Source organism: Anoplophora glabripennis, unplaced genomic scaffold, assembly GCF_000390285.2.
Source record: "Anoplophora glabripennis isolate ALB-LARVAE unplaced genomic scaffold, Agla_2.0 scaffold132, whole genome shotgun sequence".
In the NCBI taxonomy this organism is placed as follows: Eukaryota; Metazoa; Arthropoda; class Insecta; order Coleoptera; family Cerambycidae; genus Anoplophora; species Anoplophora glabripennis.
The window spans coordinates 3180-23422 of record NW_019416288.1 but is presented as its reverse complement, the minus strand read 5'-3'; the positions used below and the strand labels follow the sequence as shown (position 1 = coordinate 23422).

General features: G+C 31.0%; 1 protein-coding gene across 1 annotated transcript in view; it reads right to left on the bottom strand.

Moving 5' to 3' along the window:
* The window catches only part of LOC108904645 (ABC transporter G family member 14), a 460474-nt gene extending 441311 nt beyond the window's left edge, over nt 1-19163 (bottom strand). Inside the window, exon 1 of the mRNA XM_018707280.2 lies at nt 18849-19163. Within this exon, the coding sequence (XP_018562796.1) occupies nt 18849-18958 (110 nt within the window). The 5' untranslated portion in view covers nt 18959-19163. The remainder of the gene's footprint in view (nt 1-18848) is intronic.
* Between the last annotated feature and the right edge of the window lie 1080 nt (nt 19164-20243).

Here is a 20243-nt window from a genome sequence, read left to right as displayed (position 1 = left end):
ATAATAACAGGCTAATTTGCTAACAAAGTATTTTATGAGGAAAAAAATTTATTAACAATTTAATCGTGAAAAAAAATTTTTTAGTAGTTTTCTTTAAATAACTCAGCGGGATGACTTTGTACGAAAAAATGCTTAGGACATGATTTTGTTCGTAATAAAAATAGCTACAAANTTCATATTCATTGAGCCGCAGCTACATGGGAAACTGTACCTCAACGGTAAACAACTTTGTTTTTTATAATGACAGTACCTACTAGATAACAAGAAATAAACTCTTTACATGCATTTTTCTACGAACTAATGCAGTCGACACTTAGGTCCAATTTGCTCGAAAATGGTTCATTTTTGAGCTATGAAACAAGAGCACATTTTTTGTTCAGAATCGATTGCAGGTTCAGGAAAACGTAATCAAATTACATAAAACTAGGATGTGCAAAAGTTAAGAAGACATAACCTTGAGGACATGTTGGCCAAGGCCGCCCCTGGCGTCAGATCAAAATAACCACCATGTAGTTTTAATGACCTTTAATAGATGTACACTTCACCCAAAAATTACTTAAATCCTTGATAGGGTTTTTGAGTTATTGCGGAAAGTTTTTATTATTTTTTTCTAAACAACACCCTGTAACTCAGTGAGAGTGCATCGCAGAAAAATATTTGATAAGAATTTTAATCTTATTTTGGTCAGGTCTACCCCCTGGTAAATTTTTGTACTCTAACACTGGGACACCCTGTATACACTAAGCGTTCTTTGTAGAACACTGAATTTTTTTACATTAATAAAGTGCGTTGTTTCAGGAATGTTGAATCTTTTAAATAAGAGGGGATATATTTACACAAAAATAATACCTAATAAGATTTCCTTTCATTTGGATACTATTATTAGCAACTGCAAGTGCAATAAAGAGCAAATAAGCATCCTTTCATTAAAAAAACAATGAAATATAAAGTAGGTAACCAAAATTTTAAATTATAGTATCCTCTCAACTTCATTTCAAATGTCATAAAATTATAATAATACATTTATTAATTATTTGAAATTATCTTATTTATTGTCTTTGCTATTCTTTAAAATCTTTTACGACAACATTAAAAATTAGTGAAAAATTCTAAAAAAACCAACCGAAACCATTTCATTAATTGTTCTGTTCCAATTGCAAAATACCAAATCTTAGAAGGACAGCTAATAATTTTAATTCACGGTGCAAATGTTCCATGGATATAAAAAAAATTCAAAATATCTTCATTAGAATAATTATTTTGCATTTTTCTTGTCGAGTGAATACTGAATGACAGTACAATATTTGCCTTTAAAGCCATATTTTTAACGTAATATTCTTGAGAATGCAAGTAAATTGCAAATATCTGACACTGTAACTCCTACAATGCCTATATCGGTGAAAAGAGAATTTGATTTTCTATAATATGATGCAGAAAGATACAGGGCGTTCCATTTGAATTTAAAAACTTTTGTCAGTTTTAAGTTTTCAAAATGTAACGTGAAAAATGGGACACTTGGTATAATTTTCTTCAGGTAATTTTGATAGGGGAAGGTAGTGCAGCTTATGTTCTTCGTATATTCCGAAAATCAAGTGAAAGCTTCCAGAACGAAGAAAGATATAAAGAATGTTCGAAACGCTTGCATCTGTCAAATTTTTTGAAAAATGACGATTATCTCGAAAACGGTTAGATTTAGGTACAGGAAAGCTTTAACATTTTTGATTTATTTTTAATTTATCTTGTCGATATTGCAATAATATATAGAGCATTCCATTTAAAATAACGAAGATAACCGGAAGTGCTACGTGATGGCAGTATTTTCATTGAAGAGAACATATCTGATAACCCCCGTCAACAAAATTTCAGAGTCATATTGCCTTTGGTTCCTCTGAAACGTCTAATAGGCCACTTACCGTGAAGAACCCTGTATATTAGTATAAATATAAACTTTTATGTTAATATCTGTTATGTTAAAGGTTAGATTTAAAAAAAATTAACTTAAACTGTAATTTATTTTTTTATGACAATATGTAGAAAGCTAAAAGAAATTAACTATCGCGAACATCTCAACACCTTGTATAAGATTATTTTTTATTCAATCGTTACTAAATCCTCCTCTGACCTCTTGTAACCTTCTTTTTTAGTACTATACTGGGTGATTTATATACTTTCTTATATAGGGAGTAACTAAAATATTTGGCTTAACTTTTGTGGAGAATTCTATGTCACAAATTAGCAAAAAAGTTGCTATAAATGTGTCTCAAAATGCATCATCAGGGTGTTGAATTAAAAAAAAGCATTTGATATTTTCAAATTACGGCTAAAAATACAGTAGAGTATTTCCATAGTGGATGTAGTAATTTTAGATTTCAATTTTTATGCACTGATATCTTGATCATTATAAGGGAAAAAAATCGTTTAAACACGTTATTTATTTCGAGGTATTTATTTATTAGGGATTTTATAAATTAAACTAAAAATGTTGCTCAGTATGGTACCTACCAAGTAATACTATGTTACAAAGCCCAGTTTAAGTGCAAATATTTTAAAAGATTTTTGATAACATCTTTTAACAGTTGTACTTTCCAAAGTAATTCTAACCACAGCAATTTACTACCGTTACATTAGACCAACTGACCTGCTCCACCAATGAATGTATTGTCCATCCTCGTCTACACCATTCCAGTTCCACCAAATATTTTGACAGAAGAATAAATACTCTATTGGCCTAGTGAATTTGAATATTTGTTGTATACAACACAAAATAAGGCGATTGAGGTGATGGATGATTTACTGAGCCGGTCGGTGTTAGGTACCGGTTTTTGAGGGCTATTTAATAAGTATATTTATTTTACATAAATATATTTTTTTTAAATAGTAGAACACACGGTATTTGAACGTTCTATCAATCAAGTACATGTTGGAACCATCGACTTAATCGTCCATAAAAAGGCTAACATTTTTAAAAAGATCGATATCTTAAATAACATTTTTTTCGCTAGTTTTTATAGGGAACCAATTAGTGTTTTGACCGACGAGTTAATTAACCTAATTAACATTCGAGTATTCGTCACATCTCCAAACACTTGAGGAAATTACAGATTAGAAAACACAGTCCGGGGACAGATGGCATAAGCTAATAGCCTAACACTATTATCTAGCGAAATAAAAAACTCGATAATTATTACAGTGTCCCCACTATGCCAGCACTGCTAAATGACAAAACCGGTTGTAGTTGTACATACCACGATGAGTAAAATCTGCTCTGCTAATATCTGGTCTCGGTCTTACTTAAGCGAGATTTTTTTTCTGGATGTCACCAACATCTGCTAATAATTTGCGGTACAGATAATTTGCGGTACAGATGACAGGTACACACAGCAAACTTATAAATTCAGGCGCTACGGGGATTATTCGTCGAGCAGGCGGGCACAGAAAAAAGTGTGATATTTTTTCAATCGAATATTTCGCGGTTTCTGACGGAAATGGGGAGTAGGAAAGATCTGGGAAAAGAAGCGACTCGTCAAAACGAGAATATAAGAGTAAGTCGAAAACTTCTCATATAATAAATAGAACATCGCTAAAAAGATATTTACATGCTATCTTTTTAACAGATAATATTTTCTAAAAAATAAGTTCAAAATTAATAATACCTAATAAGAGCTCTGTAAATACTCTTTGTGAGTGAGGTTGAGTGAACAATATTTTTTCGCTACTTCCAATAATAGAGCTACAATAGAATATTTATAAAGATACAAACATCAAATCCCCAAAAACTTCGACTGACGCATACATACCTACTTTTTTTAAATGTAAGTTTTGACGTAAGAGCTCGTTAAAGTTGCTTTACTGAGTTCTTATGTCACTTTACCTGCTTTTCAATCGAGATCAGCAACGACGCAGTTTCCGATTTATTCTTTATTTCTTGTAAGAATAATCGGCCAAACCCTATGAACAGGACAATTTGAATATATGTTATAGATATGGTTGAACGCCGCTTTGTATGTAATGTAAAAAATATTCAGTGTGACAGCAACGTTGCGACAAATCTTTAGAGCCGATTCTTATTACAACAAAACAAAAATAAAAGCAATGTTTTTTTTAAGTTATTAAAGCTCAAGTAGTGGACGTAAAAAACAGTCTCTGATCAATTGCTCAAGAACTATTCAAGATACAGACTTTAAACTTGGTAGAGCTCAGTTGCCTCGTGGTAGTTATCTATATGTAAAAACTGATCAAAAACTACTGCAGTAGCGTAAGAGTTACAAGGGGTACCAACTGTCAAAAAAAATATATTTGATATCAGAGAAAATATTTTTTATAGACATGGATAGAACATTTTATATTTTATTTAACTTATAAAAAACACATTAAAATGTAACCAAGAAATGAATTTGTTGATTACCTCTGAATTAGTTAGCCTAGTCCTGTCGAAACATTACGAGACTATTTTTTCATTCCAGAGTATCACACCTGCGAAAAAATAACAGTTTCTTCTGAAAGAAAACATAAATTCCCCTCGAAGTTCCCTTTCTATACACACCCATATAGCGTCCAAGAAAACTTTTTTCTTGGGCAATACTTCTAGCACAATACTATGTGTTTGTAATAGTTTTGGTACTGGTATCAATCAATATTAATAAAGGTGAAATAAAATTTTCTAAAGTTATAAAGGAAAATGAGTTTCTTAAGTTGTATATTTAATACTTTTTATCTGTAATATGAAAAGATTAAGCCGGATTTCCTTTTAATAACTTTATTCTGAAAAATACAGGATATCTGGAAATTAATAATCCTGATTTTCAAGATACAATTTTATCTCCTTAAATAGTTAAGCTATATTTTTTTATTTAAGCCAATTAATTCGTTTCCGTGGAGACCCTGCATTAAAATCTAAAAACATCAACAAATTTTTTACCCCGCAATACTCAGTCTAATATAACAACAAATTCATTAAAATGTTTTGTTCTTAATTTTACTGTAGGTACAAGTTTTATTTTTATTTTATACCGGCACATCTATTTAATTTAAAAAATTGCCACAAAAAAAAACAAAGAAGTTATTTATTTTCCAGTTGTAATGCAGTATGAAAACGACGTTACAAAGAAAAACATCAACTGGGACAAAAATGTTAACCTTGGTCATGGTCGAACGGCGCAACAGGTAGACTATATTTTTGTCTAGTTTACTTGTTTACACATTTATATTGTTAATAGCAGTAGATACTCGAAGTTTCTATGGAAGAATTAGGTCAAATGAGAACACGCTACATACACTTTTAATAGGTACTCGCTGAAGTCGGAAGTAAAGTTACGGCCACACTACACAAAGGTTCGTTGAGGCGTAAGGGTCTAGCTAGACGTGAGTTTAATTCTTGGATACGACAAGATTATGCGAATAATGAATTACTTTCCCTTGCTCTTAACTTCAAACACTGACAAAAGTGACAACTGTCATTTTATGAGTAAAATTAAAAATTACCATAGGGAAGTGCGGCAACACTTTTAAGAGAGAAACTACTAATGTTACATCGTGTTTTTCTTTCTTTACATTTCAGTTATTGAGAGTATAACTATCTGTTATATAGGATAGAGCAAACAAATTTATTTGTGGTTTGTTGAGGAACCACATATTTCAAGTTAAGAAATATGTTTTTCCAATGTAAAAGTAAATATTTTGCTACTTGAAACAACGTTGCAATCGCGATTTTTTTTTAATTGCTTATTATGGAACTTTAGAAGGAGGATGTATTTATTCTGAAATATACACATTTCAAAGTATGTAAGCAAGCATATAATTCTCATCAAAGCTGATAATAATTTTTGTTTCTTACATCAATGAGATGAAACAAGGAAAAGTTTAACACTATTGACTCAGTACTTTTGAAGGAATAATTTATAAAATAGATGCATATCTCCTAAATCTGTACATCTATGTACCTATGTCGTGTGTGTCATTTCTTAAAAATTTGCAGGCTGACATCGCACAAGAATTGACGTTTTTCAGATGAAAAAAAGTAAAAAAAAAGAGAATAAAAAAATTAGTATGTTTAGAGTATTTATTACGTTTTGAAACTAATTAATTGTTGTGTGCTGTATTAAACTATTATTAAGGCCTCTAGCTTGAAGTTTGACGCGTGACCCGACAATCCCTTTCGTTTCTAGTGTGTTTGTTTACCATTTTGATCATCCAAATCTACCACCTCCTAGGGAACCACCAACCGCGCACTAATAAAGATTTCCAAGTCCCAATTACGCAACAGTCTCTGTATTTTCAAGCCGTTAATTTGGTATGAAAACAACATTACGAAGAAAAAGGTAAAATGGGACCAAAGTGTTAGCCTTGGTCATGGTCCCCTGGTGTCGCCACAGACTAATAATGTTTGAAGTGTATAATTAATAAAACTAAAAACAATATGATTAGTGTAAATGTAAGGTTTTTCTGACATATTTATAGAACTTATGTAGGTCAAGTAAAAACACCGGTGAAACTACTTGATCCGGAAAGTTTCTTCTAGAAAACTATTTGTTATGGTGAATTTTATGAAAGAATAATTTTTTATTTGAAAATTACGGTTGTATCAAACTTTAAAAAGGGAACTAAGAAACGGTTTGCAAAATAATACGAATAAAAAACACAACCGCCTACCCCCCCCCCCCTCCTCCCGGCACGCCCAAGATGAAAACTGAAGATGATGATATTTGCCAATTTCAAAAAATTGCTTTACGTTACAGTAATTCTCATAGTAATTAGTATATTGACTACTACTTCCAATAATCAAAATTGTTGAAACTGCAAAACTGTGTATATAAAATTAAAATTTAATGAGAACCTCTGGGATCATTCCTGACTTACATGCTTCATAAAAAGAGGTGATTATTTTAGGTTTAGACAATCATTTATTTTACTTTTAATGAAAATGAAAACGGAAATGTGTGCTCTTTATTTTGTAAATTTATGAACAAATGTTTAAGTGAATTTATTTATCTAGTTTAAAATTAGGCATTATTTCGAAATAATTATGGGAAGCATGGATTTTCCTAAAACCTTTTGAAATTATTTGGTGATAAGTATTAGAAAAAAGTTATAAACTTATTTTTGTACGCTAATTGTTTTTTAATGGTTTAAACAATAATAAATAGTTTTTTTAAGAACATTTAAAATAGTTTAATGAATTTTAAATCGAATTCTTTCACATTGACAATATAGGGGTTTTCGATGTCGCTGAACAAGAATATGAAGTCGGAAAATGAAAATTCAAAATGGCTGATCGAATATGGCCGACTATTTTAAACAATTTATTTAACAATTATCGATTTTAAATCAAACTCGCTTATATTTGTAATCTAGGGGTTTTTGAGGTCGCTAAACAAGAATATGATGTCGGAAAATGAAAATTCAAAATGGCTGATCTAATATGGCCGACCATTTTAAACAATTAATTTAACAATTATTGATTTTAAATCAAACTCGCTTATATTTGTAAAATAGGGGTTTTTGACGTCGCTAAACAAGAATATGATGTCAAAAAATGAAAATTCAAAATGGCTGATCCAATATGCAAACACTGATGAAAACTGCTAAACTGCACATTTTCAAATATGTACAACGATTTCCGAATAGGTATGCACCATCTTGGTCAGTCAGCGGTTCAAAAAAAGTTTTCATTTTATCATTGTGGTAGGTACTAAAAATATTATTGTTTGCAACATATTTCTGCCAATAGAGCTTTCATATCTCGATTTATTTACTATTTAAATAATATTCTCTCTAACTACAGATTTGTTGTACAGAAGCATTTTTTGAACAAAAACAATTTGTTGACGCTCTCTTGCATAGCCTTTAAATTAACAATTTGTAAGGTGGATCAGCATTGTTCAATTTACTAAAAAGAAAAGAAAATACAAGCGAAGCTAACTTGAATAATTGTCGAATTACGTATTTGGAAATATGAATGATTTTCAAATTTTAATATACTGCATTTAGAAACGAAGGCTTTGAGAACAAATGTTTATACAAGGTGGAACATAATATCTTGTCAAAAATGGAGGACCATATTCCTCATCTAAATTTAATAATATTTTCTTATGCGCTCGTTTTGAAAGAGATACGATTTTCCAAAATAAAAAATTTGTTTCTAAATATATCTTCCGTACGACTGAAATTATAGAAACGAAATTTTATCTACACAATACTTGAAAAAATGAGGGACTACTGAAAAATGTATAGCGACGTCATTTTAAACAGATTTTGTAAAATGACATAACTTTTTAAAATATGCACATCAAATTTCGTTTCAATTTCTTTATTTGTTCAAAAGATACTGAAGATACGACACTTTTTCTATTTCAACATTCTGTATCAGAAAAACGAAGGGCAAATGTTTATATAAAAAATGTTTTTAAATTTGCAGAAGATAAATGCTCCTTCAAAATTATTCTTGGAGTTTAAAAGAAACACTTTTGTGCTTTTGATGTAATAATATATAAAACACATTAACTGCATTTTGCGAAATATCTCGTTTTTGCTCAGCCTGGACGTTTTTCATGTTAAAAACGATATTCGTTCATATTAACTGGTATCGGGACTCGTATCATGTGCTGATGCGTGCGAGATAACAATTAATAACAATAATCGAGATAAAGTGTCGTGTCTATGAAATCGTCTTTTAATTAAAAGGGATCGATCTCGTTCGTCCGCCGCCGAACAGGTTTTTGACAATTGGTAGGTACATAAACCGTCCGCTGAATTTTTTAACACTACACCTCGGCCAAGGTAAATAGCCTTGATGAAGTCATTGATCACGGGGGCTTTAAAGCTTTAAAAAAATTATATTGTATCTAATTCATTTTGTGTATGCCAAATGAAACTAATTTGCTATTCAAAGCGACTTAATGAATCTTAGCTGCGAATAAATTAAATCCAGTAATTGGGTGTGTATTGTGCGCGTATGGATGTCTTTATTTTTTTAATGTCGAAGTTTTGCAGACGGACAACGAAAATCTCGGTAAATAATTGGAAATTAAATGAGATCTTTTGTGAGGAAGGGACGGAGGTATCGGTTAGATCGAAAAAAAAATCGGGCCATCTCGAAACCGTCCCACTCACTACTTGTTATGTATATTTTATGCCGATTAGAGGTGAGCATAATATGTGTTATTCCTCACTGTGTGCCTAGCTACTTGATGTCGTGACCTACTAGCCAAATTCGAATGGATCTATATTCTCTTTCGAAAACTGCGTAATATTTGAAAAGAACTTTATTATTTCATATTACAAATTTTTTATTCCATTTTAATAGTGAAGTGGTTTAATAAATTTCAATTGTTTTTGGAGTGTTTCTGATCATGGCCAATTTGACAACAGGTCTGATACGAGAAAAACTGCCCAAAAAATATAAGATCGCAATTGCAAATATCTCTAAAAGTAGTAAACGGCAACCTTAACAATGACTATATGGCTTGAACGGAAATTTCAATCTGCATACGACAGAGTAAAAACATATAGGGTGTTCCATTCAAGTTAACAAAGTTATAGTTGTTTGAAGTTATCAAAATGTAGCAGTAAAAATGAAACACCTAGTATTAAATGATTTAATTTGTTGGTATACCATAATGTAGTGATACCTATGCCCTTTACATGTACCAAAAATCCGCTTGATATCATGCTCCTGAAAAGAGTTACTAGCATCTCCGCGAAATCTTGCATCTGTCAATTTTTTTCTTAAAAAATTAATATCTCAAAATCTGTAACTAATTTCACTATTTTATGTACTAATGTTCAATATTGTTTAAGATATCTCAAGGGATTTGAGTGTGTTAAAGTTCGAAAACTGTAAAACCAAACAAATTGATACAAAATTTGTAATTTATTGGTGGCAGATGTAATACAAGAAAATTTTTGAAAATTACCTCGGAAATTTCGTACCTACAATAGTAAATTGACAAGGAATTGACAATTGACCTCTAACTGACTAGTCAATTTTGGAGAATTTAGTGATTTAAATTTTATTCAATAGCACCAATGTTATTCATATTGCGATGATTAGGTACATTAAAAATTTTTAGAGAACTTCTACAATGTTAACAACTTTAACCTCAGTTTTGACATTTCTTTGTATTTACATCTTATATTCAAACATCGATATAAATTAAATAAGTACCTCCTTTTTTAAATAATCAACTTTCACCTTAATCGTATATAAATAGCTTGCTAAAGATTTTGCAGATATTATATATTTTATTTTGATTAATTTTTATTCAAAAAGTTGGTTATTTTGAGCAAGAGCAATTTTCTTTAATTTTTCGCACTGAAAGATCACGGATAACATTTAAACATCAGAAAAATGTACCTTTCCTGTTTTGTCCAGCAAATTTGTAAAGCTAGTCAATAATTGTGATTAATGTATGTGTTAATAGTTTCCTAAAAACATTCTGTGGGGTGTGATTATGTTTATAGTACCGTACGCGATTTGTCTGTTCAACAAGCGTGCAAAATGCAGGAAACGTAAGATAAACATATAAGGTAAAACTATGTTTTTTCTCTTATTTTGAACGTATTGCCAGTTGTCTTATACCCTGTAGAAAACGTATATAACTGGCTTAGATTTTATAAAATGCTAGACAAAAAATTACGCATATAAACTACTTCTTCAAATAAAAAACACTGACCGATTTCAACTCAGATTTTAATCCAGCTTGTATCAGTGTTTAACGGCATTCTGCTACAACAACTTTACGTTTTCACATTTGATTAGACGCCCGACCTGGATCAGTTCAGATTTCAGTTCGGGTCCGAACGACAAAATCTGAATCGACAATCGTGTAGGTATTAAACGTTAACCAGTTCTTTAGCTGCTAATTTACAGTAAAATGCACAGCATAACGTTTTGTACCGGTGCCAAAATATATAGAACTCGACATTTTAATCTTTCCAACTGCATATTTAGGTTGTGTTTGTTTACCCGATGGCGTTTGAATAGTACGGTTTTATGGAATATGAATGCGCGCCAGAGGCAAATAAATATAAATCGGTTTGCGTTATACAAAAGATTAAATGGAAATTTTAAATTTAGAAATTTAGCGTTTCTATTAATAGGCAAGCCAGTGAGACTGGAAGCAAGCGAAAGTGAAATTACTACGAGATTTTCAGGACTAGTCTGCAAAAAATTCAGACTATTTTTGAGCTTTACTGACATTAAATTATTTTGTAATTATTTTTGTTGTTGATGTTGACCGGCGAGAAAACCGCTAGTCAAAATTTTGTGCACTGTTTCCCTTAATAATTCTAGTACCCTTAAATTTCTATTAACGTCTGTTAATACCTAAATATTATGTAAAAAGAGAGTATGTGCACTAGATTAAATGCAACTTGGAACTAAAATAAAGTGCTTTGTGATGCTTCGTATGATTGCTTGCCCATTATTACAGTATATTAAGTTTATGTAAAGTGGTTATAAATTGTTTAGTTTTCGTGTATCTACACATAGTGCGACGTATAATTTTAGCAAAAATTCTCACCACATAATATTCGTTTTAAAATTTATGATATTTTTTATATAACGACTTCCTGTTTGTTATGGTGTCATTTATATTTTGGACCTACCAGTTACTAAAATTATAGTTTTCTTGAGGCGATATTTTTTTGTTTTGACTGCCTCGCTAATGTTTGCATTCCCGCAAAGTTTAATATATTTATTATTGTTGATGCTGAATTAGAGTTATCTACTTCTGCCGCAGATAACTCTACAATGAACAGAAAAAAAAAGGATATATTTAAATATCTAAATTGTGTATCTAGTCGCAAGTCTACTTAACATAAAATTAAGATTCCTGATATATTATAGTAGAGGTTAAAAGTTTTTGACCTTTTCCAACCATTAATTAAAAAACACACGCAATCGTATATACGTTAAAACTGACCAGCAGACGAAAAGGCTCTGTATCAATTTTTTTATCTACAAAAAGGACACATGTTTTATATAGGGGGTCTATGAAAGGTTGGGAAATCTCGAAGCTGGAAATACTGGTGGCTAAAATAATTCGATTAGTCCAAATATGAAAGAAAGAAAGAAACTTTATTTAAATAGAAAATACCTAATATACATAGTATCACATGCAGCATACAGGGTCGGAAAGTGCCCATGGTTCATCGGCCGTTACGTGAGAGCGATAAAGAAAGTCATAGAAATCCGTGCGATAGAGAAAGATGGTTATAATGAAGACGTCTAATAGTCACCGCACATTTCGCCCTTCCACAAATAAGATCCACTTCTTATTTGTGGAAGGGCGAAATGGGCGGTGACTATTAGACGCCTTCATGATAGCCATCTTTCTCTATCGCACGGATTTCTATCACTTACTTTATCGCTTTCAAGTAACGGCCGATGAACCATGGGGACTTTCCGACCCTGTATATTTATAATTCTATTAAAAATACAATATACAATTATTATATGAAAACATAAAATTTAACATGGGTACAATTTGCTATATACTAATCTTACTCATTTGAGAAAATCACGAAATTTATGTTTCAATACATTTAAAGAGACAGAATTTTTAATATTACTTGGCAAGGAGGTAAATTCTTTGAAAACTTTATAGAAAATAGTTTTTTGCGCGAATGCTCTTTTTGCATGATTCAAATATAAGCAATTTACATTTCTTGTATCATAATTGTGTATTTCTCTAACATGTTTTATAAACGGCTCGAAATAAGAAGGTAATTGACGATTGATTATTTTGTAAATAAAAACTAATGCTAAATATTTCAAACGTAATTCTACAGACATCCATTCCAACACGTTAAGCATTAAATATATGGGAGTACTTCTATTGCATCGTAATATAATTCTCATTCCTCTATTTTGCAAAATGCGAAGCTGTTTTTGCACTTTACTGTCAAATAAATATAATATACTTGAACAGTAGTGGTTAGATAATTGTTTTATAAAGAGTAATATGTATTTGTCATAATCGATAAAAGTTGTGAAACTCTTGAAAAGAAATAAAAAATTTTTTGCTATTATATTTTTTATGTGTACATATAATATATGATCTTAATGAATATGAACTTAATGTATTAACATAGAATCCCAAATATTTAATATTTTTTACAATTTCGATATCGGTGTTGGCAAATGATATTTTTAAGTTATTTACGAGGTTATTTATATTAATTTTAGAATATTTATGTCTTGTAATTATAATCGCTTTAGTTTTATTAGTACTTATTTAAACTTAGTTTATTGCAATTTAAATAATGTTCAATGTTTTGTAGATTCTGATTCATTCTATCAATAGCCCCATTTTAATCAGTATCCACAGAGGCAACTAAAGTATCATCCGCAACAAAAAAGTCATTGGTAGTATAGCTTATAATATCATTTAAATAAATTAAAATAAAATCGGTCCTAGAACACTGCCTTGAGGAACTCCAAAATTATTAACAATGGGTGTTGAGAATATGTTATTAATTTTAGTTATTTGTTGACGATTTGTCAGATAATTTTCAAACCAATTAAGAACGATGCCTTGTAGGCTATAAGATTAAGTTTTTTTAGTAGGATATTTCTCTCAATAGTTTCAAATCCCCTTTTAAAATCTAGAAATATAGCAACAATGAATTATTCTTATCAATATTTTCAATCCAATTTGATATTGTAATTCGTAAAGCTAGTTTCAAAGATACAGGGCGTTCAATGTTTGGATTTTATTTTGAAATTTCTTAATAATTTTGAAAACTGCCAATGAATAAAAAAATTGGTAGGTACCTACTATTATGTTTTTTGACATGACAAATAAAAATGTTTAACTAATTTTCACGTTGCTTGTATAGGGCGTCAGTTATGCCCGATTCCTTTGATAAATAGGGGAACATTTTTTTGCGTTTGGAATTACGGATATTGTGTATTGAAAATTTTAAAGAAGGTCCTTCGTTTCATAACAAAAGTTTCGCTTGTTCGTTTTCGATATCTCCATTGGTTATCGAGATATTTTCATATACAAACAATGCATTTCGTTTTTAAGCAACTTTAAATTAAACTAATGCGACCTGACAACTAGTGTATGAACCAAATCATTTACAGTTTTCTATATAAAAAACTTAAGGGAAAGTAAATATTGATCAAATAATTTGAAAATTGTGAAATAAGAACTAAGACTTAAAAATTTAAATAAGGATTTGAGGGATTCCTAAAAATATATAACATAACATCTGCTGAAAGTGTATTTGTTAAAGAATATGTGACCCTGGCATGTGCCAAATGTGATAAATTGGATTTTGTTGAAACAATATTAACAGTTATATACCTACTAGAAATTAAATTTAAAAATTACAAAAGACAAACCAATAAGTATCATTTTACCCTTTTGTAGATGCCTCTTAAACTCCTCGCTTTTATCATCAGCGAAATCTTAATATGTACCCTAATTAAAAGTGTACTAATTGAGAAGTTAAAAAGTAAATAAAAAAGTTTATTCGTCTTAAACTGGTACCAATTTGTACCCCATTTCGGAAACAAATAACAGCACTCGCGGTGTATGTCTTCTGGCTTTTTATTACGCTTTTATCACTTGTTTTATGTGCGGGATAAATTAGACCAATACCAAAATCCGATATGAGTTTATTAGGCACTAACCAAAACCAGGAGAATTTTAACAGTAATAGATCGCTTACGATTTCAGAGATTTATTCGCCAATTATCTCCATTGCAAGACAAAATCGTAAGCTTATTCTTTATTATCAATATATAGGGTGTTTCAGGAGTAAGTCCACAAACTTTGAAGATTCCTCACGTAAAAATGAATAAAACAAATATACAGGGTGTTCCTAAATAAGTGTCGCAACGGAAATCTGTAAATTCCTCTTGAAAAAGGAGACATTTTTTTCCTCTTCCATTTTTCTCTCCGGGCTTTCGTTTTCGAGATACAGGGTGTCAAAACTTTAATTTTTTTTTAGTTTTTCGCCAATATCTTAGGAATCGTTTGAACTACAGGACTGAGCTTTTGTACACACATTACCACTATTAATAGCTACTTTTTCGCACCCTTCTCGAATTCATTGGACGTGCCAGTGGTGGAGATTTTAAGGTATCGTAAGGGTTTTTCCCCCCCTAAATTTTACGCCACTGGAAAAATTGACTTTTGACAGCAAATTCTAAAGCGCCAATGAATTTTACACAATAAGAGTTCTCTTGGTTCATTGCTCTAAAGTCAACCGTTTTCAAGAAAAATGACTTTTTATGAACAAAAGCAAACATTTTTGCTAACGTTCCATGTCAATACTATCGAAAAGTTGACCGATAGAGGTGAAGCCGCAGCGGCAGAAAGAAACATGATTAGAAGATGTAATGCGTGCATTCAAGCCAACGGACGTAATTTTGAACAGTTTCTGTAAATTTTACTCGCCAAATTGATAAAAAAAAGTTAAAATCCTATCTGTTGTTAAATTTCGTTAAAATTGTTAATTATTACTACCTATTTTTTGAATTACAAAAGATTTTCGAAACGTTAGCAAAATGTTTGCTTTTGTTCATAAAAAGTCATTTTTCTTGAAAACGGTTGACTTTAGAGCAATGAACCAAGAGAACTCTTATTGTGTAAAATTCATTGGCGCTTTAGAATTTGCTGTCAAAAGTCAATTTTTCCAGTGGCGTAAAATTTAGGGGGGAAAAACCCTTACGATACCTTAAAATCTCCACCACTGGCACGTCCAATGAATTCGAGAAGGGTGCGAAAAAGTAGCTATTAATAGTAGTAATGTGTGTACAAAAGCTCAGTCCTGTAGTTCAAACGATTCCTAAGATATTGGCAAAAAACTAAAAAAAAAATAAAGTTTTGACACCCTGTATCTCGAAAACGAAAGCCCGGAGAGAAAAATGGAAGAGGAGAAAAATGTTTCTTCTTTCAAGAGGAATTTACTGTTTTCCGTTACGACACTTATTTAGGAACACCCTGTATATGAACATAGAGCCGCTTCATTTTCGAGATACAGATGTTAAAGAAAAATTTTCTCATTTTCCAATTACTCTGTAATTCGTTTTTCGAAAGTGTATGTCACTCTTCCGTACCTTCAGGCCTACCTGTCTCTTTTTTAAATTAAATTTACAACCTCCTTCAGAGAGCTCGGAGGAGAGCTCTAAATAAATATGAGAAAAGAGTGTCATAGTTACCCATAAGTAAAACCAACATTTTAGGGAATTTTATTTTGATTTTAAAGTCACGTTCATCAATGAATATTGTTTTATTGCAGATACAATACCTGTAACATTGACACACATACATATTTTGTGGAGTATCCGTAGTTTTTTTTAATTAAATCTGAAAAATTATGAAGAACTAAGCTCTAAAGTATTCTAAGTATTCTAAAAGTATTTCCAAATTGGTGACGTCTTTCTTATATATATATCTCAAAATTTTCCTGTATATCAAAATCCTGGACCCAGGAACTAACTGAACTTTATTTTTGAAGATCTATCGTCTTCTGAAGTATTTGGATTTTATATGATCCTATATGTGAATATATTTTTTTCCATAAGGATAAAAAAATATTCAAATAATATTACGTTATGTTTTTCTGTTTTTTGTTTTATTCTGAAAATTTAAAATCAGCAGTTTTGCTGTCTTGATAACCATTTTTCGAGTATGTATGAAAAATATAGGTCAGTGTCACTTTTTTATTACATTTACAAATTAAAGGAAAAATTCTCTTTATAAGAACATCCAGGACTAAAAACAAAATAATATTAATTAAAAATTTAAGCATTTATACGAACGTTTAACTATAGATAAAAAATTCTAATCTAACATACAAAGATAACGCGCCAAATTGTTTAAATATTTAACTACATCACAATTTTAAGATCGGTTTTAAGTTAGCTGTTTTTTTCCTACGATAGGAGCGTAAACTAACGTAAATATCCAAAAATATGAACTGCGACTATTTATCTTAAAAAAAATGTTCTCCGTTTAAAAATAACGTGCTAACCTATTTAGAATATATAAAAACATATACAAAATAACAGAAAAAAGTGTCTCTCTTGTTTATTGCATTTACGAAGCTACAGTTTCATTGTCCCTGAGTACACATGGCCAATTCAAGTACGTTTTTTGCCTTTTCATTTTTATTTTGTTTTTTCTGTTTACTTAACAGAATGATTTGCGTTCTATTTGTATCACTGTAGTGTTATATTCAAACTAAACTTCCCAGTATTCTTTCAATACGGATTCGTTACAATAAATATTAAAATATCCTGTATTTTCGCTTAATTTATTTTATAAAAACTGCCGAAAATGGCACTAAAAAAATAACGTACATATGTTGGCACTGAAATAATGACCTTGAGATGTTTGTATGTGAGATAGTGATAGTTTAGGTAGAATTAATTCCATTCTTTATTAAACAAATTTATATTAATTTCAAGATATCATATTTCACATTAAAATATTCGAGATGTGGGTATATTTGAAACTATAAATATAATACATTAATAGGAGCCTTTCGATTTTTGTAACAGATTACATATTATTAATTGCTATACTTCGTATTTATGGTATATCGAGTTTTGTTAATATTACAGGGTATACCAGTACATATACATACCAGTAGCCGGTTTTCTATATACGTTTTTATTAAAAAAAAATCAAAATTTACAGAAGATGAATGTAATTCTGCGTTCACATTTGAGCAGAAAAACAAACAAGGGGATACGGCAAGAAAAATAGTTCGCGATTATTTTCCTGAATCACTGCTTGAAGAGGAATTCTCTTCGAGCAGCGGAAGACATTATTCGTCGTAAAAAAAATATTTAAAGAACAGAAACGATAACAAATACAAATGTCGGGAACGCTAAGGAAGACAGGTACGTCAATTTCTTTGCACTATATTAGATCCACGAGGTTTTAGGTACCGAACATTTGTACCGTTTTTGAATTTTTCAAATACTTGCTTGCTGATAAAAATTATATTAGAGTGAGTGGAGATATTCTCTTAGAAATATATCATGAAGCTTGATTTTTCAATTTGGATTTTTCAGAGAAATAAAATTTACGCAAAGATGTGTATTAACTGACAACGGAATGGTTGCTGATTTCATTGCTTGCATACGTGCCCAAATCTGCACCGACTTTAAAGGCGACGTTTTTTTTTTAATTCCAAAACGAAGGCAAAATCTGATGTGACCTGGTTTGGTGGCCGCCCGGTAAATACTTAACCATTGTCGGTGAAATAAAATATTTCTTATTAACTTTAGAAAGTAGCCCGGTTCATAACCCACCGTATAAATATGTGAAACTACTATTCCAAGTATGGTAGATTTAAATTTACGGAGAATCTCAGCATGCCCGTCCATAATTATTTTTTTCGTTCGTTAATTGTAGATGGATATAGGTGAGTGATATTGTACATAGGCTGAATGCGTAATGAACACGAAACTGGAATATTTCCAAACGTGTTGATGGCTGAGGTGTCAATGAACACATTATTATTTGCTAAAACATTTTAGCAGTTCATAAAAATACTAAGCAAATAACCAACATGTGATTTTTCGCAAAAAGGGGTTACTATTTTAGTGTAATATGTTTGTTTACAACAAAAACCGAAGTCTGGTCTGGTTCTGTTTTTGCTTGGAGGGGAAAAATGCCTCTTTAATCGTTGACACGTTCTAGAAAACAAATGCAATTACCCGAGCAACTAAACAACTCGCCAATCGTTTTAGCCGACTGAAAGGCGTACGTAAAGTGTGTTAGCAAGAAACCGAATTACATACCGAAAAACCTGTTATAATGTTGTCACTTTTTTGTGGTGATTCGACATTCTGTGTCAGATAAGTACACATATTTACCTACCTCTGTGGTTTGACGACAGGTCTTATCATAGCTGGCCTCTTTTCGTCTTTATTAGGGAGCCTCAAGTAGTCTTGGTCCCCCAGCAGAAAAAGATCTTTTGATATAATCATGACAACTGGGTATTAGCGGCACTGCACAAATTTTTTTTCAAAATATCACTCACTCACAAAGAAGTCAGAAGGCATAGTAAAATGTTTCTTCGAGTTCTGCAGGAGATGTGGGCGCTTTTCGGGACGATCTGACTTACTGAAAATCTGATAACATTACGATAAGATTTTTAACTCGGTACACGTGCTCAAGCTGAAACTTTGACACTCAATACCGACTACCACGGCGGCTAACTTGTAACTAATGATCGCGGACGCGAACTCGGGAGTAGAATCGAAGTAGGCACTTGTCGCGGACGCCCTCACTTGTTTTCTCTCTTTCTGTCGAATGTTTACCCTGTATCTCTGTTGGAGTAGAAGTTGTACGGATGTTAGTTCTGATATTGTTTTAGAAAAAACAGGCAGCTCGAAAAAAAACGTCCCTTTTATTTAGCGATGTACTTATTTACTCGGGAATCTCGGTGTTTAACTTGTGATTTTTCGTATAACAATGACAGTTATATTTCTTTTATGACTGGGATTAAATTACAGAACGAATTATTTAACTGGCATTAGGTTCTTTTCTATCATCAACTATAACGTTTTGAACTTTATAGATATCTAAATAATGTACATATATTTTTTATTTCTTTTTAATAATTTGCATATGACCGTTTATCAGCAGACGCTATCCGTAATCTCATAGTGATAATAGCGATATATAAATACAGCTGAAATTCAAGTGATCGATGACAAATTGCGATAACTAGAGATAACAATATAATTTTTAGTTTTTCGGAAAATTATATAAAGGGAGTAAATCCAGTAAGCTAGACAGCGTAATTTGACATTCATTTAATATAATAATCCGTATTTTCAACAAAAAATGTCGACTTGTTTTTATATTGACAAAAAAAGGAAACAAGATAAAATTCTTAGTTTTTAAATATATTATTGTTTGAATACATACAAGGTTACAACTTTTTTATTTTCTATTTTATTAAAACTACAATTATATTCAATAACTTGGTTATTTATTTACGAAAACCCCATAAATTATAGATCGTTATAAAGAGGATTTCCCTATTTTTCTAATGGGGCAAAATTCAATATGACGTCCACAACAAAAACAAAAGCTCAGCACACATTTTTAGAGATACGTTAATACTAATAGAAAAAATCGACTCATCATATCATTTAATATCAGACTACACGTTTTTATCCGAAAATTTTTGAAAAACAAGTGAAATACCTACGACTAGAAAAGGAAATAGCATAAAATCGGGTTCCTTCGAATATCTTCGGAACT